The 24,862-nt window shown below is 42.0% G+C and overlaps 1 protein-coding gene across 2 annotated transcripts in view; it reads right to left on the bottom strand.

Annotated features, from left to right (window-relative positions):
- The window catches only part of SOBP (sine oculis binding protein homolog), a 162,375-nt gene extending 147,406 nt beyond the window's left edge, over positions 1-14,969 (bottom strand). The window contains exons 1-2 of one of the 2 annotated variants that reach the window (XM_027057158.2): positions 14,285-14,969; positions 722-860 (exon numbers count right to left, since the gene is read on the bottom strand). In XM_027057158.2, coding sequence (XP_026912959.1) covers positions 722-860; positions 14,285-14,380 — 235 coding nt within the window. In that variant the 5' untranslated portion in view covers positions 14,381-14,969. The remainder of the gene's footprint in view (positions 1-721; positions 861-14,284) is intronic. The other variant, XM_027057157.2, reaches the window with a different exon arrangement.
- Positions 14,970-24,862: the final 9,893 nt, after the last annotated feature.

The raw sequence follows: 24,862 nt of genomic DNA on the forward strand, positions 1-24,862 counted from the left end.
AAACTCTCACTCCAAATTTAGGTTCATAAATTCAGTATCCATATCAACACCCACCAGTGGTTCTAGGCTTCCCTCATGAAGTAGCTGACACTATCTGCTGATAGAATCAGCGTTAATTTTATTCTGCCACGACTCTAATTTCCACTCTTTAGCAGGGCTTTGATGAAAATTCTTATAGAGTAATGTGGGATCCAATCATGTACGACTCTCTTATTCCTCTTACCCTATCCAAGGCTGGGGGCAGGAAGGAATTCAAACACAAAATAGAAATAGGGCTTTACTTTAGAATTCCCACCAAAAAGAGAGAAAGGGGGGATTACCAAAAATTCTCTCTTAAGAGTCTCAAAATCCAAACCTAATATTTCACTTAATAGGAAGCACCAGTCCCCAATAACTAATATATCAAAGGACACAGGGGGAGAACATAGCAGATGTTGTCCCTTTCTATAAATTTGTGGGCAGGACCATAACACTTAAAGTCCATAGCCCTTGCTAGCTAGTTGTCTCATTGCTGGAAGGAGATTAAGCTGTGTCTATTTTTGTTTTATGTTGTGCTCTTATATTCTGTGGAATTCTGCTTATGGGAAAGCACTACTGGGGATGTACATTTAAATCAACCATTGGCATAATCAACAAAATGAGTCCCAAAGCAACTCAATTCTGGCAGGTTGAGATAGTTAATCCTTCTTTGCATGAACAAAGGGACATTAAATGTCATTACCTTTGAGAACAGAAATGTGCTGCCGGCTCTCTCCATCTGTAGGGTAGCTCCTGAATTCAATATCTTCACCATCTTTCAATTCAACCTTATCATAGCCATACCAGCCAAGGAGTTCATTCATAGTGTTTTCTGCAAAGTTCTGAAAGAGAAGCACAGGTTCCTTTTTTATATAATCAATAACTATTTGAAACGAATGCATAAGTCGAATTCTGTTTGCACTACCCGTTTAATGCCAGCCCTGCCCCACCTCCCCTAGAGTCGTGTTCATTTTTCAAATCACGTTCAAACACTGTAATGCATTTAAATCTCAGGATGACGCATCCAATTATGACAGGCCTTCAGACATTTGCAATTTAAAGATAATAAGAAAAAAGGTATTAGTCTGTTTTGCTTACAAATAGGAAGTCATATTTTAGCATATTCCGCAAAGTTTATACCCCAGACTAACACAAAAGGTAAGGCACGAAAACAGCTAAGAAAATATTTGAAAATGAAAACAATCAAACTTTTGGTGGCTCAGATTAATTTAAATTAGAATTGCTTTCTGATTCAGGTATTGTTCTTTAACATGACTCTTAGATAAAGCAAAATCTCAGCAAAGAAATAATTTCTCAATTGTCAAGGCTACAAGGGTCTCCCTTTTTAATTTTCCCATTTGCAAATGTATACTTTAAAAATCAATGCATAATTTGCTTTACAAATTTCACTACTGACAGATTTCCTTCTCCATAAAATCAAAGGTCACTATGATTGTCTTCCAACAAGTAACATAATAGTACCAAATAACTTTAAGGTTAATAGCCAGCCCAGATTTTGGATAACACATGAAAATAGTTTATGAACTATAAACCAACTTATAAATGTAAGATATCATTATTGTTTTTATTATTGATACTAAACTGTGAAATAATGGGTATAGTTGGACAGCTTTAAAGCTTTAATATCAGGTGGCTATTTTTTTGCGAACTTATCAACTGCTAGATCTGGAAACAAGACGTGAGACTGTATTAATGATCTTAATGCTTGCATGTGCCTTAAAACATCTCTAAGAAATAGAGTAGAGTGGTAGTCACCAGAGCTGGGGGGTGAGGGAAATGGGGAGATATTGGTCTAAGGGTACAAATTTCCAACTATTAGATTAACAGGTTGGGAGATATAATGTACAGCATGATGATGATAGCTAATAGTACTGTATCATATACTCAAATGTTGCTAAGAGAGTAGATCTTCAATGTTCTCACCACAAAAAAGAAATGGCAACTATGGCAGGTTGGAGGCGTAGCTAATGCTACAGTGGTAATGATTTTACAAGATATAAATACATCAAATCAACGCATTGTACACCTTAAACTTACACAATGTGTCAATTATATCTCTTATGTTCTTATGTGTCAATTATATCTCAATAAAGCTGGGGGAATTTAAAAATAAAAAGCAGGACACTATGCTACAGAATAAGGGCTTAATAAATGTTGAATGAATTCTTTTTTTAAAAAAAATCTTTATCTGGAAAGGCATCCTGAGCTTCCTAGACTTGCTAGAAAAACTATATATTCTAACCTCTGTGGCCCAAAGAATCTTTTCTCATTCTCCCTAGAAGCTGTCATTTCCAAATTACACTGGGATGTATAATTTATATACCTGAAACAAAGCACCCAGGCTAAACCAAGAGTGTACATAGCTTCAACGTGTGAGTTCCATGTTCTCTTGAATTTCACGACTTTAGATTTCAGCAGGGATTGCATAAAAAAGAAAAGATATTACACTAGTGACTCCACAAAAACAAACCTGGCATTTCAAACCTCCCACAGAATGTTAGATTCTTTGCTTTAGTGCCCACTTAAGCTCAGGGCTCCAACTGGGTCTATCTGTGATGGTATAGTGCACCAGCAATTTAAAAAAAAATCTAGCCAGATTGATTCAGTGCTACCATCCACAAGGCCAACAGTCAGCCATATCACGCTTTAGTGAGGCATTTATTCTCTCTGATGGCTGGTCATGTCCACATTAAATAGACATTCTTTTCATGAATGCACAAAGATGATATGATCGATATGTATAATAAGCTCAGCAACCTCTGGAATACCACTGAGGAGGACTCAGCTAAATGCTGCTCTACTCAATCAAGAGAGATCCCTTTAATGAGGCGTCAGTCTCCCCTAACACCCAATTTTTTTCACTGAGCTGAGCCCCTGGTCTGGAGAATGACAGTCCCTAAGCGCACAAATCGAGGTCCTCCATCAGCGGTCTGGCAGCAGAAATCTCCACGGAGAAGGATTACACCTTACATCAAAACACCAGTTCCCCACAGTGTTAAAAGCCAAGTTCAAACCATCTTATTGGTCTGTGTGCTATTTGCCCCAATCTCCAAGAGAACTGTGCCAACAAGACAGAAAATCTTTTGCATAGTAACTCTTGGCCACCATATCCAATTTTCTAGACCGTTTGTATCTGGGCGCCTCTCTCTCCAGTTCTGCCTAACCTCTGAAGTGACACAAAGGCTACAGATGCATAATTCATGGAACAACCTCCCAGCCAAGGATATAGATTTGTTTGTTTTAGTCCAGCTGCAAATCCATTCAGCTTTTCAGAACCAATCCCAGGGATGGAATCCAGAAGTTTCAGACATGCGGGTAAAAACTAAAACCTCCGCTGGATTATTAACACCAAATTCATAATATTGGGACATCTTAACTGCAACACTTAGTTTATGGTTTGTGCTGAAAAAGAGACTTCGTGAAACAATCAATGTGAACTTAGTCTATTCTATGACTTTCAAGTTACTATAAATGTCAATGAAAATAAGCTCTGAAACATTCCCTTTCTTATCAGTGAAAATAAAAATAAACACCTTGTTGCTTTGATAGATGACTGCAAAAGCAGAATAGGAAAGGTTTATAAACCCTCAAGCTATAAATCTCAAATCTGTCAAGAAAGGAAGACCAAGGTGAAAGAAAGAGAAAGTAAACACCAAAGTTTCTTGTGGCATAAGTATAAGAAACAGACTATTACTTCTGTCTTAAACACACTGTATTAAGAAATCAAAGACCCCAAGGAATAGACAACTTAAGATTTTTAATTTCTAGGTAGAATTTGATGCTAGATATCATATGGGCTCATTATGGTGCGAAACCAAAGGAAATGAAATAGATTTTTGCAGTTATCATCCAAGAAACATAACATTCTAGAAGAAATGAGTTTAATGTTTATGGCCCATAAGGGTTTTCAAATCCTTCTGGTAGAAAATTCCAGCGGTTGGTTTTTCAACATTTTTTAAGTTATTATCCTCAAAAAAGGATTTTTCTATTAAAAAAATTACTCCTTTCCTACAGATGTTTCTCATGTATGTTATGGTTTTTAAAAGGTGAAAAAATAAAGGTGATAAAAATTAAACTGCAGAGGTGTTTTGCCAGAAAGATGTTCAATAATAAGACAAGTTACTTTACCAAGGGAGGTAGTGAAATTTGTTCCCCCCTGCCCCCCCCCCCCCCCCCCCGCAAATCTTCACCTAGCAAATATTCTAGAGACGGGGTGGGAAACTAAAGTCCCCAGGTCCCTCCCAGTAGTAAGATTCTGTGAAATCAAAGAACTTCTACTTAGACAAGAAATTAAATACCTTTTGCAAAGAAATATTACAATTATCATGATCACATGTCATAAATTTTACTGAACATTTACTATTTCAAATATTTTATCATTGCTCCCATAAACCATCAAAATTGTGCCAGAAATTTCAATATTCTGGCATCTGAATCGCATTTTGCAGACTGCCTCTCACCCTTGGAAGTGGCACAAAAATCCTCTCTCATACCATGTGGTCCAATTTGGGTTTGGAAAATAGGTCACTATAATTATAATGATAATGTCTAACACTCTTACAGCACTTTATAGTGTTTCCACATCCTTTAACTCTCTGTTCCTTTCAATAACCCAGTAAGTTGGGTATTTGATTTCCACAATAAACTTCTGGTGAACCTAGGTGATACCTTCATTTTACAACCAAACATTAGAGCATCCAGAAAGTAAATGACAGGCATGAGACATCACACAGTAAAGTCAGAACAAAAATACAGATCTTCTGATTTTTACACCAGGCCTCTTTCTATGATCAATTCCATATAGTCCGATGTGTCAGCAATTCCAAAGAAACTACCTCCTTGGACCAATCAAAGAGTTGCAAGGAAATCATACCACAGGATGTCAATGTCACATATAAAGAGCTTTCCAACCAGGGCCTATATCTACCTATGTCGCTTGCTTTCAGACTTGATCATTGGCCTCTACTCTCCTCAATTATTTGTTTCGTTGGATTGTGTTCAAAATTCACTGTTAAATTTAATCTTCTCATTTTATAATTTTTTGCACATTGCATCTGACTCTAGTTGCTTTGTACTTTTAACATTTATCCCCATGCCTCCTCCTTGCCCTCTCTAATTCCCCTCTCTCGCTTCCAGGGCTCCTAAGGAAAAAAAAAAAGACAATCCTAACATTTAGTCTGAAAGCATGATCTCTTCCTAGAATTAAACAAACAAACAAAAAAAATAGGCCACAGAAAGATGGTGGAAAGGCTGGAAATTTTACTATTTCCCCATTCCTTCTGAATTCTTTTGATACAAAAATTTATTTTTGTTGAAACCTAATTCCCAGGACCTTCATTAGATTCTCTACTTATTCACCTGGAAGTACTGCACAAATGTCAAAGTTCAGTCTAAATGATTTTTCACTGACCGCTTTACCAGGTAAATAATAAAGACTGGACTTCAAGGCACTTTGAAAACTGCAGTAATTACAAATTCTCACAATACTTCTGAAATGCAACTACTTCAAGGTCTTCAAAAAGGACTAATGATTTTATTTTGAAAACACCAATAGACTTTAAAACGTAAGTAGGTACCACGGACTTCTTTCTTACCAGGCCTCATAAAACTGAGTATCAGTGTGTTTTTAACTTCGTATACTAACCAAGAGAGCACAAAGTTTTCAAAGAGCTCCCCATTTTTCATTCAAATGAGGGAAGAGCCATGTCCTCTCTCTCCCCACAAACATAATTCCAGTTTTCACTCCAAGTCCCAGGTCTGGTAAAATATGTCACCTATCCCAAATACACTATAAGTTACCTGAGGGCAGAAACCTCTTATTTCATTTTACCCCTCACCTAGGACAATGCCTAGCACTTAGAATGTACTCAGTCAATGTGCTAGTACATTTGAATATATTCACAAAATTTTAACTTTTTTTTTAATGTTTATTTACTTTTGAGAGAAAGAGAGAGAGAGAAACAGAGTGTGAGCAGAGGAGGGGCAGAGAGGGAAGGAGACACAGATTCGAAAGAAGGCTCTAGGCTATGAGCTGTCAGCACAGAGCCCGACGTGGGGCTCAAACTCACGAACTGTGAGATCATGACCTGAGTCGAAGTCGGACGCTCAACTGACTGAGCCACCCAGGCGCCCCTCACAAATATTTTTTAAATGTATAAATACAGAAAAACAATCAAACAAAATTCAGTAAAATTGATTCTAAAAATAAATATGTGCAAATTAAAAGAATTGGAATATCCAGTGCTAATGAGCAGTCTCCTACTATTGGAAATTTAAGTTGATACAACTTTTAGAAAAAGGGTAGTTGACTGTATGCAGTGAAAGACTTTAAACACGCACATACCCTTTGATTCAGCAATTGTATTTCTCAGCATTGTAGGAACCATTCAAAGGAAATGCGTGCAAAAATATGCATGTTCAGGAATGTTTATCTCAGGGTTTTTTCTTAGAAACAAACTATATGCCAAACAATAGGAATCTAGTTAAATTACAGCTTAGTCATGGAGTGACTAAAATGGAATACTATTGCGCCGTTAAAATATATGCTATAGATAAATTTTTACTGCCATGAAAAGCTATTAACAATATATTAAGTTTTGAAGAAGGTTAGCACACTAGAAGACCTCTTTTGTTTAAAAAAAAAAAAACCTATATATCATACATAGAAAAGGGCATTAACAGACATATCAGAATGTTGATAGTAATTGTGTCTGGGTGGGAAAATTATAGGCTTTGTTTTTCTTTTAGATTTTGTATTGCTTTTGTATTTTGTATCTTCTGTATTGCTTACTCTACTATTTCTATCGTGTCTGTGTATTAACTTTATAAAAGTAAAAATTACTTTAACTAAAAATTAATTAGCACATAGTCTACTCATAGACAATTATGTCAGCCATATTCACAGTCCTGATGACAATAAAAAGGATCTGTCAGTCACATGACTTAACTTCAAAACATTCTGGCACACATTGTCTACAAAAGTAAAGCCTATGAGAAATACTTTCAAAGGAAAGGGAAACCCCAATCCTGAACAATTTATAAGGCAGGGGGGGAAAATGCTAGCATCCCTGCTGGTTAAGATTATGAATGACAGAATGATGGTTATTTTTGGAAAATATTTTATCTCCCCCTTCACCTCCATGTGTTCCGACTTCTGAGGTAGGTTTCTGTTAAGCATCACTGAACTTGCTAATTGAGATCTTTAAAGGGGGTAAGATAGCAATTTGCAGAAGAGAGGCAGTTTCTCTTCTTTCAGAAGTTAAGAACTGAACTTGATTAGAAGTCAGCTTCTGATTCTATCCCCACATCTGGCCTAAGGCTGAGTCTAAGTCATCTCTCTCTCTTTTTTAAGGTTTATTCTTTTCTTGAGAAAGAGAGAGAGAGAGAGAGAATGAATGCGAGCAGGGAAGAGGCAGAGAGAGAGGGGGACAGAGGATCCAAAGTAGGCTCCAGGCTGACAGCAGAGAGCCTGATAAGGGGCTCAAACTCACGAGCCATGAGATCATGACCTAAGCCAAAGTCCAACACGCAACTGACTGAGCCACCCAGGTGCCCCTAAGTCATCTCTCTTAACACAGATCCAGTGGATCGGATTTATTTTAGAGTTCTGCAAGAGGGTTGGGAGGTAAAATTTAAACAGAGAAAAAGAAATATTGTAAGATCCCTTTACAGATTACAAAGTACATCCACATTCATGATCCCGCTAGATCAGATGGTATCCTAAGGAATCAGATGGTCCTTCTCCCCAGAGAAGACCCGTTAGAGGGCTATCCACATGCATGGAACGATAAGAGCAGCGAGATTTGTACTCTTGGTGCAGACTTTGCCCGGTGAGCCCTGCTCTTTTTACCTGAACCACAGTTTTGCAACTTGAAATCCTTTAAAGATGGGAGCGCCTGGGTGGCACAGTCTGCTAAGTGTCAGGCCCTTGATCTCAGCTCAGGTTATGATCTCGTGGTTTGTGAGTTCAAGCCCCGCATTGGGCTCCTCACGGACAGCACAGAGCCTGCTTTGGGATTCTCTCTCTCTCCCTCTCCCTCCCTCTCTCTCTTCCCTGCCCCCACTCATGCTCTCTCTCAAAATAAATAAATAAATATTAAAAAAAGAAGAAGAGGAAATCCTTTAAAGATGGTCACTACCCTCCATTTTGCAGCATTTTCGGCCACAACACAATGATTACAATACAGTTCTAAAGGTAGAAGACACATCATAATATTAAAATACAACCCCAGCCTGGAACAGGCCTGACGAGAAAGTCTTGTTCTCTTATTGATATATTCTAAATTGGATGGCTGTGTAATTGGTATACGAAACCAAAATTGTGTGTTTCCATATATAAAACCTATGTTGCTTTATTGTCTTTTTGTGACACAGAATAGACAATTATGTTCCCACGTTTTTATCCACGGCCAGGACATCAAACGTCCTAAAAAAGGTCAAACAAATGCTGTGAAATTGTGGATTCCAGCCCCGAGGTTAACGTGGCAAACAAGGCAGGTGTGCAGCTGTGTCCTATCACAGCTGTAGAACGGCACTAAAAATCACCAAGACTTGTTGCATTGTTTTCCTGTCCCTGCCAAAGCCATTGGCCTTAAAATAGGACAGGGTTCCACAGCCCTTTGGTTACATAAGAGATATTAACACCCATCGGTCTACAGATCCTAAAATATACATTCAGCAAATCGCACTCACCACATGCTTTCATGCCTGTTTACATGTTTCAATTGGCACCATCAAAAACAAAGTACTTTATTTCTTTCTCATTTTACCCAGTAATATCCCTTCTCTTTTAGGAAAATATTCAATAATCTTATTAGCTCGAGAGTGCAAGTGTGGCTGACTTCCCATTCCACAAGAGGAAGTTTGAGACTTGAGAGCTTTTTAAATGATCCGCCTTCTACTACTTCTAATAACTTTTTTGAAAAGAAAGAGAAAGCAGTATAAAGACTTAATGAAAAGGACACTTCCCTAGGAGATATAAAAAATATGGTCACTCTAACAAGACACTGTCTTTCCCTGGAACTCTCCTTTTTTCAGACGGTCACTTGTGCTCACTGATATTTGCCCTTTCGGAGGCCCTGTTTTTGACTTTCCTTTAAAAACTGTTACCTCTTGGTTTCTATGAGTCTGTCTCTCACACAAGGAGAGTAAGGCTTGGCTTCTCAGAGCAGTGCTTGGCAAGCACAGAGGCAGGAAACGCAGAAGGGAATGAGTCTGTCAGACTCATTTTCTTCTAGTTCAAATGTTTATTTCAGATTCGGGAGGAAGTGGAGTGGTTCCTTTCCATTTCCTCGTCTCTGGAACCTGCGAGTCGTATAAGGCTTAGAGAATCTTGCTCTATCACACTCACAGGTTCATGGACGGAAAAAGAGCCTCTTTTCAGAAAACCCTGGTTTGAACAGAACAGAATTCACAGCTCTCTGTGCCCTCCCAGAAGCATTTTTTAATGGGTTTTGACTGGAGCCTTGAGCAGGACAACTGACAGAAACGTGGAGGACAAGGCTGGTGGGCTCAGGAACATCCTATTCCAGCTCGCAAGAAGTAAGGACCATGTCCCAGCTGACATTAGTCCCCAACCCTACCACGTGGCACACCTGAGGCCAGTGGCTGACAGGTCTTACATAATTTGTGAATGCCGCAGTGAGATCTGTCCCAAGCCCACTTTCTAGGTTCCTGAGACTTACTGTGTCTGACAACAGGATGGAGTTTCAGCAGCAAAACTTAAAATATACCTGTTTTAGTAATGAGCTGATTTCAACTTTGAAACATGCCGACTTTCCCAATCTACACCATGATCTTTCTTTCTTTCCCTCTTTCTTTCTTTTCTTTCCTTCCTTCCTTCCTTCCTTCCTTCCTTCCTTCCTTCCTTCCTTCCTTCCTTCCTTAATGGAAACCTATTTATCTCACTGCACTCACCAGCTTAGCTCTGCAAGTTGCTTTATTGTCTATGCAGTTGACACAGGTCATTTTTAATGCCAAATGGAGACTATCAGAAACCAAATTAGCAAATCTTGTGGTGAGTTTACTACTAAACTTTAACAGATGTTCCTGACTCTAACTGTAGGCATCAGGACTGAAGCATAATTTTAGGTACAAATTATTTACTGGGAATATTTATAGACAGAAAACGTCTTCAGTAAAGGAGACCCCAAGACATTTAATACAGATGATCCTGCAGTTTAACAATTGATAAAGAAGTCAAACACTGCAAATGCATTAATTATGGTTTGTTTAGGAAAGTTTCCAGGGCAGAGTCCTTGATCTAATCACACTGGTTTTGTCAAAGAGTTTTAAGATAAAAATCTGACTCATTATCTCTACTCACAGTGTAGTTGTTTTTTTTTTTTTGAGCTGCATTACTGTTCAGTAGCCACTAGTCATGTTCACTAATATCTATGTGTGCAAAATACTTACCCTTAAGTAGAACTATTACTGTTACTGTTACACTTACACATATATTTACCTATACACGTCCAATAGTATGAACTAGTTTTTATATTAAATCTGTCATGTTATGGATGAACTCCTGAAATGAATTAGCCCTTCTATGTGTTGGGATTCCATCCTAAGATCCATTTATTATGATACATGTGAGCTAACAGTACATTGAAGACATATTACATTAGATACAATCACAATATTCACTTTAGAAAACAAAAATAGTCAAAATGTAAATTGCATCACCATCTAATTTTTTTTAATTGTCTCTACTGGTCATTAATTAAACAAGGCATACTTATGACAAATACAGTAAAGTAACGAGTCTTTTTAACCAAGAAAAACCAGGGTGGAGGGAGAAAGAAGAAAAGGAAAGATAAGGTAACATTGTAAAGGTCATAATGAGACAAGCACTTCTACTTGAAGATATTTTCACTACACTATAAGCATCTATGCCAAGTCATGTACTTTTCACACACAAAATTATATTGTATCAAATTTAAATTTGTTACAACTGCCATGCACATTAGACCAGTGATAACGAAAATGTAACTCAATATCTGATCTAGTGAAACAGCCACCAACATTAGCTCCCAGCCACATGAAGACAACCTCCAATGCCATTACTGGTGTCAGCTAAACCTCAGCCAGTTTGTCTTCTCCAGCCATTTTAAAATAAACATGTAACTATCTCAATTAGGAGATCTTGAAGAAAGCCTCATGATGAGGTGATTTTGTCACTCATTCTGAGTGCCCTGCATTTGCTGTACTTAAAATAGACACTTGTGCCAATGTCCTTTCTATTACCCGAAGCGGGGAAGAAAAATCACATACACACCAGTCTTTTTTCTTTCAGCTCACAGAGAAGCAACTTGATCCAACCAGTGTTGAAACCTGAGTAGGTCACTGTACACCATGATAAAACTCCCTAATCCCTGAGCCAAATCTCCCTGAGGGGGGCCTCCTCCTGACCCTCCACTTCCCAGGCTGACTTTTCCATTCGCTCTCTCCTCTTTCCCCCTTTCATTTCCCCTACCTTCAAGCCTTGATATGTGATCCTCGGTGGGGGCTCAGGTTTCCGTTTTTACAGCTTAGGCCGTGCTAGCTGTATACATTCCTTTCTTTCTGCTGGGCAGTGATTACTTACCAGGGTTTAGTTTACACTGGTCCAGATGAAAGCCGTTCAGATGAAGGCAAACACAGCCAGGCAGCTCCAGCGGCACCGATATGAAGCTGCACAAGGCCACATTGTGTTCTCGGTGACATTTTGTTGCACATATTTTTGTACAGGGCAACCAACTTGTTATGTTACTCTACACTTTAGGTTTGGTGACAAGGAGTAGTAATAATACCATGAGGTTTGAGGAGGGTTATACTGATGTAGTTATTAACATTAAAAACAGAAAAATATTAATGAGTTCAAAATAACCTTTCTACCATTTGACTTTGAGAAAGCACTTTTCAAATGAGGACTTTGGGTGCCATTATATTAGAGGAATACCTACAAAACAATTCCAGTACAAATGGGAATCCATGCATACTGGCATTGTGTGCGTGGACATGACTGAAGGTTTCTGCCGGGGTCTCTCACACACTGGTCTAAACCAGATAGAAAATACCAATCCTACAGGCAACTGAGTTATTTGCTGTGTAAAACTTCTTATTTAATGCCACTCTACACAGAAATGATGAGGACTAAAACTTCAAATAGTAGGTGGTGATTGGGAAAAAAAAATAACATTTTAAGAAGAGGAAATTCTGTGCACGAAGGTTAATTCCATACTTAGTCCTGCAGCATTGACTAAAAATTGTGTAATTTTTCCCCTTCACACAATGTTGTTTTTGTTTCTTCCTCACCAGTTCAGACAAACATCTGTTATACTGTAGAAGGACAACTATCTCCCAAACCACGGAGTGCGCCCACAGCCAAAGTCAACAACGCCAGCCCCAAGCATTGAGCACAGTCAGCCTTTATATCCAGCCGGGATAACATTTCACATGTTTTGATTAAAATTAGCTAATTTGTAATTCTAGAACCTATGAAACTTAAAAGCTGCCATCCATATAGATCACATTAGGTAGTGTTTTAAAGGGCCAGTGCACACTGATTTCCTAGTGGCTCACTTCTCTCCTGTTCCTGCACCCCCAATTTAAAATGAAATGGAAAAGTAATCTGGAAATGCAGGACAGAAGAGAAGTGTGAGTGAGGAAGAATGGTTATTGTAGACTGTTTGAATTCCAGCCCTCATCAGAAGACAACAGCTCCTACTGGTCTTTTAAAAAACTATCATTTAAATCAATGGTGGTTTCCATCACAAGGAATGGCACTGGTTTCCAGAGCAAATCTTCCTTACCTCCCCTTGGACTGATGCTGCACCCCATGCTTTCAGGCACTAAGTTCATCACCCAGAAATAAACAGCTCAAATTCCGAAATTGAGATTGCTACAGACATTTTCTGGAGGAAAGGAAAGCTATAAGCATATGCACCTAGATACTCATACAGCTTGTATTATCCGTGCGCCCCTTCCTAAACACGGGCTTCACAGAAGTCACTCTCATAGAATGTGCTTGTTCTAATCGAGAAAGCGTCAAAGCGCGATAAATTTTACTTAGTCGCATGCCATTTTCATCCAGTCTGCCTTTTAAATACAAAGTTCACCAACCTAAGTCATTTGGCAGTGTTAAGGATTCTATCTTGCAGAAGATAGGGAACACCAAGCCGGCTGCAGAATGAAAGCTAAAGTCCCCCTGAAAACTGCTACTTGTTTGTAATTCACCAAAAGAAAAAAAAATTAATATATATATATAATTTTTTTTTCTTTAATCAAGATCGATTCGTCATATCAACACAGAATAAAACCCTCGCCGGGCAAAAGCTTCAACTTCATGGAAAATAAGTGTGTGTGTCGGGGGTGGGGGGGGGGGAGGTGGGGGTTGGCCGGAGCTGAGCGGTGCTCTGGTGCAATCGCTCCAAAGCGAACAGCTGGAGCGCCAGGCTGCTGCGCTCGCCACCTCTGGCGCACCGCTGGCCTGGCGGGGAGCCCGACCTCGCCGACAGGACTCCGGGCTGGCCTTTCCGAACAATGGGCCGGCGCTCGGGAAGGCCGCCCCCCAGACAGCTATCTTTCGGCGGGGCTTGCCCGGGTCTGATGAACTGGGAAGTGGAGCATGCAAAGACGAGCAAGAGGCGGAGGCAGCCGAGCGAGAGGAGCGGACAGGGGCGGGCGAGGTAAGCCGGCCGTCAAAACGGTACCCAGACTCACGCTGCTGGGGCCGCACTCGCCGGGGCACTGACAGCCTCTCTACACCGTCGCAGCTGGCTACTTGAGGGAAAGCGGGATCGAGGCGCTGGGAGACGGACTGGAGGCAAGGGTGGAATCGAGCGCTCCCGGGGTTCCTCGGCCCGGCAGCGCCTCAACTTTGGAGGGACCCGAGGAACGGTTCCCGAAGAAAGGGAAGAAACTACACACCGCCGACTAGGAAAGCCTCTTCACCACGTCCACCCGCCACTTGGGCCCCCGGTCCCCTCCCTCTGAAACGCGCCTGTGCCAATCTGGGGTTTATAAGGTTAAATAGTATGTGGTTTCCTGGCCGCCCCCCACCCCCATCAAATCGGAGGCAGGCAAATCTCGGGGATGCAGCCCGCGAGTTGGCCTCGGTTTTGCACCTGGAGGAAGAGCTGAGGCGTTCTGGGCGTCCTACAGAAACTGACAAGCGCTCCCCGTACCCCCCATATCCGTACAACGGCCCAAAGGGAGCGGGCGGAAGAAAGAGCTCAGTCTCTCCAGCCCCGAAGTCCAAAAATACCTTCATTTCCTCATTGATCTCCCTTTTCACTGGGTGAGCCGGTTTCCTGCTCCTTTTATTTTCCGGAGGTCTCCCTTCTTTCTCCATTTCTGCCATGTTTTTGTGTCTGGTTTCTGTGGAGATGAAATGGCTGCTGCCGCCGCCGGCGGTGGTGGTGGTGGTGGTGTCGGTGGTGGTGGTGGAGGTGGTGCTGATGGTGGCAATGCTGGCGGAGGTAGCGGTGCTGGCGGGGCTGGGGCTGGGGCTGGGAGGGGGGAGGGCAGGCGGGCGCCGGAGAAGCGGGGTCTCTTCTAGCGGCGGAGAACGTCAGTGGCTGTCACAGGGAAAGGTAGCTCGAGGAGTCTCAGGGATGCCGCCGCCGCCGCCGCTCCTGCTCCCGCTGCCGCCGCCGCCGCCAACGCCGCCGCCGCCGCCGCTGCCCCTGCCGCCGCCGCTGCTTCTGCCGCTCCCGCCGCCGCCGCCGCCGCCGGGCTGCATCCTCGGTGCCCCGTGGAGTCGTCAGCCATCTTCCGTCGCTCTGTCCGTCTGCATGGGCGAGGGGAACGAGGGCCGGGCGCGGAGAGAGCTGCTCTGGGCGTGCGTGCGTGGATGTGTGTGTGTGCGCCCGGGAGAGCGCGCCAGCACCGGCGCCCAGCGCCTCCCGCGAGCCGAGCCGGGGGCGGGCCGGGGGCCGGCGCGGGGAGGAGGGGGCGGGAGGGAGGGGGAAAGGTGGAGCGGGGGGGCTGGGACGGCCCCCAGCTCCGGAGCGGGCGTGGCTTCCACCGTCACTGAATACGCGGATGCTGCGCGGCCCCGGGGGCTGCTCGCGGCCGCTTGCTCATCCGCGGCGGGCACCGGCGGGACGCGGCGCCCCTCGCGGCCGTCACCTCGGCATGACGGCCCCTGGGGCCGCCCCGACCCCAGCTGTTCTCCTTAGCTCCGTGATGTGGGCTCGCGTGGGTTTGGAGTTGGCTTTTGAGCCGGTCCTAGAAGCTGCCGAGGGGGGCGGAGGGAAATGAATGGGGGTGAAAGGAGGAGGTTGGGCGGTGGGAGGGCACGGGGATTCGAGGTCGAGTTGCAAGAGGGCCGCTTTCTTTACCCCCGGGGAAGGCAGACTGAGCTCGCCGCCTCCGGATTCCAGCGCCAGGGTCTCCGGAGAAAGGAGACCACGGCCCTGACCTCCCCCACAGCTGCCAGGATAGTATCCCCCCCGTCCGGGGGCCACCTCTGGGCGTGTGGAGGCGGGAGGCCCCTTGGAGAGGTCCGTGCGCCCAGCTCCACCGGTCCCCAACCCGGTGCGAGCTACGACTGCGCTTGCAAGACAGCTTTTGCCTCTCAATGAACCACTTAGAAGTAGGACATCTCGGACCTCAGCCCCCTGTTCTTTCTTTCCCCTCCAGTTCGTTCTCTCTCTCTCTCTCTCTCTCTCTGTCTCACACACACACACACACACACACACACACACACACACACACACACTGGTGTCTCACTACAAAGTAACAGTTTTACCCTGTGACCCCGTGCGCACCCCTTGTCCCAGTGCCCTGGGTTTAACCTCAGGGCATTGGGTGCTGCTGGGAGCGCGGGGTCCCGTTTATAAGGTTTCGTCCTCCGGGAGCCAGCTGCGTCCGCCCCCGCCTGGCAGGACCCTCCCTCCACCGCCGGTGGACACTCTTCCCCGCGACTTCCCTGCGCGCGGCTGTTCTCCCCCATTCGTGCTCGCTCCCCCTGCGCTCGCACGCCTTCGCTTTGGCCCACTAGGTCCGTGCCTGGGGCCAAGCTCGGGTTGCGTTTGTGGCTCTCTGGGCTGAGGCATTGGCGTGAGCGGTTTGATGAGGCTTCCGTGAGACACGCAGCCCCGAATGCTGGTACACGCTGCGGGTGACACATTGACGTTCGCGGCTTGGCTTTCCCGCGCCACTACACTTCGTAATCGCCTGACACAATGCGATATGGGGGTGTCCATTGTTCCACTGCTTGTTATTGTGGAGTGTTCATTATAACCGTGGTGGAACTTAAAATTAGACAATTTTTTTAAGTACTTAAAGATTGAATGAATCGGCTTGGGGAATATGAGTCAGCTTTCCATTAAAATCTGTTTGGCCTGTCAAACAAGGCTCATTCTGGGTATCACATTGCCTAATTTGCATTTTAGCATTGTTTTGTTTCTTAAACGTCAAGTTGGAGATATTTGGGAGAGTACTCGGGAGGGCTGAGCACCTCTACGGTGGCTGTTTTGCATTTTAGCATTATTTTGTTTCGTAAATGCCAAATTACAAATACTTGGGAGCATATCCAAGAAAGCTGAGCACCTCCTCTCGCCTCTTCTCTTCCCTGTGTGGAGGGAAGGAAGGGAAACCTCACCCCTCTCTGCGTGGCTCGCTGGATCCCGAGAGAGCCAGGACGCCAGAGCGAGCGAAGCCGAATCAGACTCTGCTCCTGCAAGGGGTCCAAGCAAAACATTTGCCCCGGAAAAAAAGTTTAAGATCCTGGGGCGGTTATCTGGGGCAGAAAAAGTCGAGAGAGGAGGATTACTGAGTTTTTATGGAGCGCTCTGCCGTCCAGGCATCCCCTATTCAAGATTTTTCTAGCAGCCTCTGGGAGTGTACCCAGGGATGCACAGGTGTGAGCCCAAGTCCTCTGGCGAAGTTGAAGCCGGGAGTAGCCCACAAGAAACCTACAACGACCCTGGCAGCAAGGGTGAGGAGAGGAGCCCAGAACTGTACTAGCCGTACCCACACCCCGCCCTGCCCCGTTTTCCTAGAACAATAACACAACATTCCTGAACGTGTGAAGTGAGTGTTTTTCCGCAGTGAGGAATAGCATCCTGATGCTGTTGCCAGTAGGGAGAGATGAAGAGGGAATTTTTATGGTTTTTCAACCTGAATTTCGTCCAAACCATCTGATAAATAATATGTGGGTTGGAGGTAGTTTGTTTTCTCTGTTTTGTCCTCTTGGTCTTTAATGAGAAGTAATGAGAAACTTTTTTTTTTTTAATTTTCGAATATTCTAAAAGTGTGGAAACATATGTCATAAAGTATGCACAAAGGGAAGCTTTTTGTCTTCTGGAAACATATTTAAGTCCTCTCTGTTTCCTTCAGTGCCAAAAGCATTACAATTGATTCACTGTTGTTCACTTGATATCAAATAACAAGTTATATGCCCCAAGTCCTAAGATACAGTTTCACAAGTTAAGAATAAAAAGAAAAGGTGAATTGCAGCCCAGAGTTATATGTAGTGGTAGCTATACTTCCTTTAAAGAAATCTCTTCCTCTGAAATGGCTCATTTAATAAAAGTGATATTAATCAGCCACCTGTTCTTTCACAGGCGCATGTCTTCCAGCAAATGGAGGTGGCAATGTTGTGTTAGAATCCACGATGCCTATCTTCAGTGACAGAATGAAACCTCTGATAGTGTATGTGAGGAAACTTTTAGTTCAGAACGAACTTCAGAACTAATGGCTGTTACACCTTATTAATGACCAGTTTTAGGTTTCTTCAAATGTACTATAGATGAAGACAATCGTAACAAGAGTTGCTGCTTTATGAATTTGGACATATCATGAGTCTTGTAACGTTCCCTAGATAACTTTATACACTTTGTTAGAGTATAACCCTGCGTAGGAAGGAACAATGGCCTACATCTTGAAAGAGCCACTCATTTGCTACTATGACCCTGGACATAGAAAAAGTCTTCACTATTCCCCTTACTGTACCCCTGCCAGTCACCAAAATGAGTATGGGACTGACCTTTCATACATTCCTGGGATATATTTTTATGACTTACTCTTCAAGGCTTCTTTGATATTCATTCTAACCAGATTCACCTAGGAAAACACATCAGAGAGAAGATGAAGGACCTAGGATGGTATGCCTTGGGCCCTCAGCTTCTAGATCTGCTTCTTTGTTATCTCTAAGAGCTCCCAACTCACACGCCCAGTCCTCATGCCTGGTAATGAATTAATAAATATTTGCTGATTGATTTGTATGACATAACAACAAACTTACAAAGACACTTTCCTGTATATTGTTTGAAATTAATGCTCACCTTGAACAAATTCTGTGGTCTAACCAAATATGGGGACTAAAACATGTGGAGTAATTACTATGCTAAACACATTGTAAGAATTATATCACTGAATATTTACAAAATCTTATGAGGCAGCTTCTACTATTGTTTTTTTATTTCGCTTTTTGTGGGTTTTTTTCCCTTTTCAATGTTTTCTTTAAATTCTAGTCAGTTACCATACAGTGCAATATTAGTTTCAGGAGTAGAATTCAGTGATTCATCACTTATGTATAACACCCAGTGCTCATCATAACTGCCCTCCTCAATACCCATAACCTATCTAGCCCATCCCCCACCCACCTCCTCCATCAACCCTCAGTTTGTTCTCTATCTTTAAGAGTCTCTTATGGTTTGTTTCCCTCTCTCTTTGCCCCCCTCCCATATGTTCATCTGTTTTGTTTCTTAAATTCCACATATGAGTGAAATCATATGGTATTTACCTTTGTCTGACTTATATTGCTTAGCATAATGCACTCTACCTCCATTCGTGTTGTTGCAAATGGCAAGATATCATTCTTTTTTATAGCTCAGTAATATTTATACATACATATATATGTGTGTGTGTGTGTGTGTGTGTGTGTATGTATGTATGTATACCACATCTTCTTTATACATTCATCAGTCGATGGATATTTGGGCTCGCTCCATAGTTTGGCTATTGTTGATAATGCTGTTATAAACATCAGGGTGCATGTATCCCTTCAAATCTGTATTTTTGTATCCTTTTGGTAAATAGCTAGTAGTACAATTGCTGGATGCTAGGGTAGTTCTATTTTTAACCTTTTGAAGAACCTCCATACTGTTTCCCAGAGTGGCTGCCCCAGTTTGCATTCCCACCAACAGTGCATGAGGGTTCCCCTTTCTCTGCATCCTTGCCAATACCTGTTGTTTCTTGTGTTCTTAATTTCAGTCACTCTGACAGGTGTGAGGTGGTATCTCATTGTGGTTTTGATTTGCATTTCCCTGATGATGAGTGATGCTGAGCATATTTTCATGAGTCTGTTGGCCATCTGGATGTCTTCTTTGGAAAAGTGTCTATTCATGTCTTCCACCCACTTGTTAATTGGATTATTTGTTTTTGGGGCGTTGAGTTTGATAAGTTCTTCATAGGTGTTGGATACTAACCCTTTATCAGATATGTCATTTGTAAATATCTTCTCCCATTCCATAGGTGATGCAGCTTCTACTGTTATCCCCATTTCACAAATGAGGAAAGTAAGGCTTGCACAAATTATTAAGTCACAAGCTAGTAAGTATTGGGATTTGAGTCCATAACTTCCTGTTGAACTCTAGATATGGAGTTCTTGACACCTGATTCATGATAACCTGATTTAATGAGTTCCTTTTAATAATCTATATTTTATCAAATCTAAGACCCTTGGTTTGTTTGTTTTTACATTTTAACACCTCTGACATTGTGATATATCTTACAATGAATTCTTACAATTATAAATGACAGCTTCCCCACCCCACTCAATACTACATAAAATAATAGCATATTCTCCAATCATTGGTGTATTTGACTATGTCAGGTTATGCTGCGATTGGCAAATCAGAAAATCTCAGGACTTAAAGCAACGAACGTTTATGCTCCTTGTTCAGACAAAATCTCCTGAAGATCTGTGTGACTCTCCAGAGCAACTGTCTTCCATGTGATGGCTTGGTGTTGCAGCTCCAGGCCAGCATGTCCACGGTCAGTACTCCAGGAGAAGATGGAGCCCTGGAGGATCTCTCACCAGCAATTAGATGCTCCAGCCTGGCAGTGACATATGTCACTTCTGCCCCAGTCCATTGGCTAGAATTAATCATATGATTCTGCCCAACTGCTAGGGAAGCTGGGAAATTTAAGTCCCCAAAAGGAGAGGAGAACTGGATATAGGTGAGCATTTAACATTTATACCACAAAGGCATCTTCATTCAATGACATCTAGTCATTAGGGTCAATTAATTAAATATCAGAGATCTTTTTTCTTCAAAACCAATGAGCAGCAAGTGGCCTGCTGATATTCCATCTAAAGCATACTTTCAAAGTTCATGGTCATGTTTAATTTCAGAAGATGAGATTCAAAATCAATTTCAAATAGAACATCATGAAACAGCAGAACCATAATGCAAGTGCTTTAACCAGGTGTCTTACAGATGAGCTTCCAGAGCTTTGCAAACTCCTAAGATCATATACAGAACATTCAGTTCATTTTTTTTCCTGGGCAATGGGCATATATGTGTCATTATGTTTTCACTTAAGATTCATAACTTATTTATTCAACAGATATTTATATATCCAGGCACTGTTCTGGGTGCTTGGAATCGAACCACAAACACAACAGACAAGTTCCCAAGTTTCAGAAAGCTTATAGACCAGAGAGGGGACAATAAATAGACAAACAAGCAGTAAAGAAGAGAATTTTAGATACAGATAGATGACAAAGAACAATGTGATAAAGTGAAATTGGATTAAGGGGACTGCAAGGGTCAGAGGTCTGCTTTAGCTAAAATGATCATAAAAGATCTTTATGAAAAGAAATTTCACATGAAATGGGAAAGATGTGAAGGAATTGCCTAGGCAGAGATGCTGGAATCCTGAAGAAAAGTATTCTGGTCAGAATTTTATTTATTTATTAAAAAAATTTTTTTTAATGTTTTATTTATTTTTGAGAGAGACAGAGGCAGCATGTGAGCAGGGGAGGGTCAGAGAGAGAGGGAGGCACAGAATCTGAAGCAGGCTCCAGGCTCCGAGCTGTCAGCACAGAGCCTGACGCGGGGCTTGAACTCACGAGCTGTGAGATCATGACCTGAGTCGGAGTTGGACATTCAACCGACTAAGCCACCCAGGCACCCATATTCTGGTCAGAATTTTAAGAATTTGAAGAATGTATGCACTGAGCATGTTTGAGAGATGGAAAGGTATCTGGAGTGTAGAGAACAAGCAAGAAGAGCAGTAGGAGAAGCAGAGCCAGGTCATCTGGCCATCAGTAGCTCTGCCATTAAAGACCAGGTTAACATAGCTATGCACACCTTTGAGTGGGAATCCCCTTACTCCTTGCTGTTCCAAGAACATTCTTGTCCTCTTTGCCATGGTGTCAAAGTGAAGACCATGACCTTCTCAGAAGACTGGGGGCCTTCTTTCAGTCACAGGAATATAAGAAGCTCCTCAGCTATTAGCTTCAAACAGACTCAGTGTTCTTTGCAGGCAAATAAAAGGGCTTCATTCTTCAGTGAGGCCTTGAGCAAGTCATTTTACCTTCGCATTCATTTCCTCATATGTGAAATGAGAATACTAAGCTACATTTTGGAGTATTGTTACGACCACATATTATCTATTAAAGTGAACTAAAAATAAAACTGCACAAGTTTCTATGTACAAATGTGTATTATCTGCTCTTCTGAAAATCATTATTGTTTTATGATAGCCTTAGGTTTATATATATGACTAATAGAAATATGTGACAATTTAATAAAACCTGACACATAAGGAATAATCACTTATATAATAAGAGTGTTGGGGCACCTGGGTGGCTCAGTCAGTTGAGCATCGGACTTTGGCTTGGGTCTTGATTTCACGGTTTGTGGGTTCGAGCCCTGAGTTGGGCTCTGCTGACAGCTTAGAGACTGAAGCCTGCTTTGGATTCTATGTCTCCCTCTCTCTCTCTGCCCCTCCCCTGCTCATGCTCTCTCTCTCAAAATAAATAAATTAATTAAATAAAAAAAATAAAAGTGTTGTTCATTTTCAATATGATGTATATACCAGGGTGCCTTTTAATAGTAGTTTACTAGAATGTTATAATTTTAATTTATAAAAATGAGATTTTCATATCTGCTTTCAAGAACATTTCAACTGTACCAATTGAGGCAAGCATACCGATACCTATAAATTCAAGGAAAGAATAATATGAGTTATAATTTTTTTAATGTTTTATTTTGAGAGAGAGAAAGAGTGTAAGTGGGAGTGGAGCTGAGAGAAAGGGAGAGAGAAAACCCCAAGGAGGCTCTGCACGGTCGGTGCAGAGCCCGATGCAGGGCTCAATCTCACCAGCCACGAGATCATGGCTTGAGCCAAAATCAAGAATCAGATGCTTAACCAACTAAGCCACCCAGGCACCCCTGAGTTGTAATTTTTTCATTCTTATCCATTGAAGCAGAGATCAAAGCTCAGTGTTTACTTACTTCAAGCATCTCTGTGCTCAAAAAAAAAAAAAAAAAAAAGCATTAAGCTCCACTATCAATGTGTATGTCTGCATATAAAAGCTTTATTTAAGCCAGTGGAAATAAAAGAAGGCCACCCAAATGAAAACAAAGACTGTTTATATAGGGCAAGAAAGTCAGTCATCATCATCTGTTTTTGGCAGAGACTCAAAGGCAGGTGTGTGAATGGGAGAGCTTCACAGCGAAAAAACAAAACAAAACAAAACAAATAGCTTCAGTTATATTCTGAATGGGGGGGGGGGGTTGGCATGGAGAAATTGGACTCTAACTAGAAGATGGTCCAACTAAAAGCAGGACATCCTATGTGATTATTTTGGGGAGGGTATTTGGCTTTCTCTAGTTGGTCCTGAGTTGGAAGGGGGAGGTGTAGTAAGGAAATGGAAAGTTGGCAGTCATTGCCCAAGTCCTAACCATTCTGGGTTGTTTGTGGCACAGACGGTGATTTGGCTTCTCTGGTTTGTTGCTTCTGAAGTAATGGGTCAGAGTTCTATTGTCATGTGGCTTGGCTATCGTACATTTGTATAGTCAGTCTCTCAAGCCATTAACTAGAAAATAATTTAAGCCTGGCAAATAAGAAGGAGCTAGCTCAAGGTTTAAGGCAGCTTCCATTTGTGGTGAGATAATATTTTGATATATTAAGAAGTGTTTTGTTTTCTTCATACTCGCTAATTCCTTTCTATCCTTTCTATCAAGACCCAATGACCTGATGGATTTAGATTAAAAGTTTATGCCATAAAAAGCAGCTTTAGAAAAAAGTTGACAAGCCAAAGGAAGTTTTTCCAATCCAAAAAGAGATCACAGTTCTGTGTGGTTGGGATAAAGAAGGAACAAAGATGCTTAGATGACAGAAGGAGTCTCACTGTAGATTCCCAACCAGGTCCCAGCGCCCTGGTGAATGGGACAAACAACTGGAAGAGTCGCTCGGTTTGAGGGAATATGAAGGGCCCTTCAAGGTAGAGCCTGAAACAGCAGCAAGCCTTATAGAACAAACCAGCCCAACACGGAGCAGGCAGACACAGTGGGATAGGCACAGTGCTATGAAGGAGGCTGTGCAGAAAGTCCTGGGGTAGCCATTCATAATGTGTGTGATGCATGTATAGCTGAGAATGGAGCAGGTGTGGCCCTGAGAGACTGCAGAATCAGAGTAGTCCTGCCCCCAAAATGTTTGATTAGAGACTCCATGAACACTTCTGAGGATGTCAGCTGGAGAGGTGACTGTATCTAAGGAGTAAATGCCACCCACCCGCCCGCCTGCCATGTAGATGCCAACCCAGTGAGAAAAGTACAAGAGAAGACCATACCAACTTAGATTATCTGGAGGTTTCATTTCTGCCTCCTGATATAGTATTGTATAAAACAGAGATTGATTTCAGGTATATGGAAGTGAAGAAGTTTACAAGTAGCAAATACCTGAGGTTTTTACATTATTACTTATAACTCACATAGATATGTATTCTATAACTCAAATTTGCTTTTAAGCAATTTTTCAAAATGGAGTTTTCTCATTCCTGGAGTAAATTTGGGGCACTATCTGCCTAATTATTTAACATATAAGTAGTATCACCCACACAAAAATAGTTTCTTTGGGGTTATGGCCTTAATATCATAATAAGACCAACTTAAACATAAACATTTTCAATAATTAGTCAAAACTATGGTACATATAAAACTTAACTTAGTATCTGAGTTATCTTGAATTGTCATTGCCTTCCTCAATGATATCCATTGATGAAATTAGGACTCTTGTTTTTATTTGATTTATATAGATGCTAATATAGACTTATAATAATATATTTCCTTTACATAAGTAATCAAATGTCATTAAACTTACTAGGCTTCTGACAATCCTGTTGAGTGATATCATCAACTATTGTGATTCCTGCTGGGAGCCAAGTATTTTGCAAACAATACATCATTTCTCTCTCACAACCACGTCTGAGAGTATAATTGTCCCTGTTTCACATCTTAGGACAGTGAAGGTGAGCACAGGTCACACTAGGAAGTGGCCAATTGAGGATAAAAGTCCAGTCTGCGGAAGCCCAGTCAAGCGAGGTGTGCTTTCACATAGACTACACTCTGTTCCTCTCTGCTCAGCCCTTTTATCACCTTTTCTTGGGACAATAGAGCATGCAGCTAGGTCAGTAATTTTCATTTCTTCTTTATTTTAATTTATGCATCGCTGTTACAAAAATTAAAACAGCTATAACAAAACCCTCAACCTTCCAGAAATAACATACCACATTTTAATATTCTCAAACCAAATATGGTATTCAGTAAATGGTTAAAGAGGATTGATATCTATGTTTTGACCCACCTCCTTTGAGAAA

This window comes from Acinonyx jubatus, chromosome B2 (genome assembly GCF_027475565.1).
Source record: "Acinonyx jubatus isolate Ajub_Pintada_27869175 chromosome B2, VMU_Ajub_asm_v1.0, whole genome shotgun sequence".
Classification (NCBI taxonomy): Eukaryota; Metazoa; Chordata; class Mammalia; order Carnivora; family Felidae; genus Acinonyx; species Acinonyx jubatus.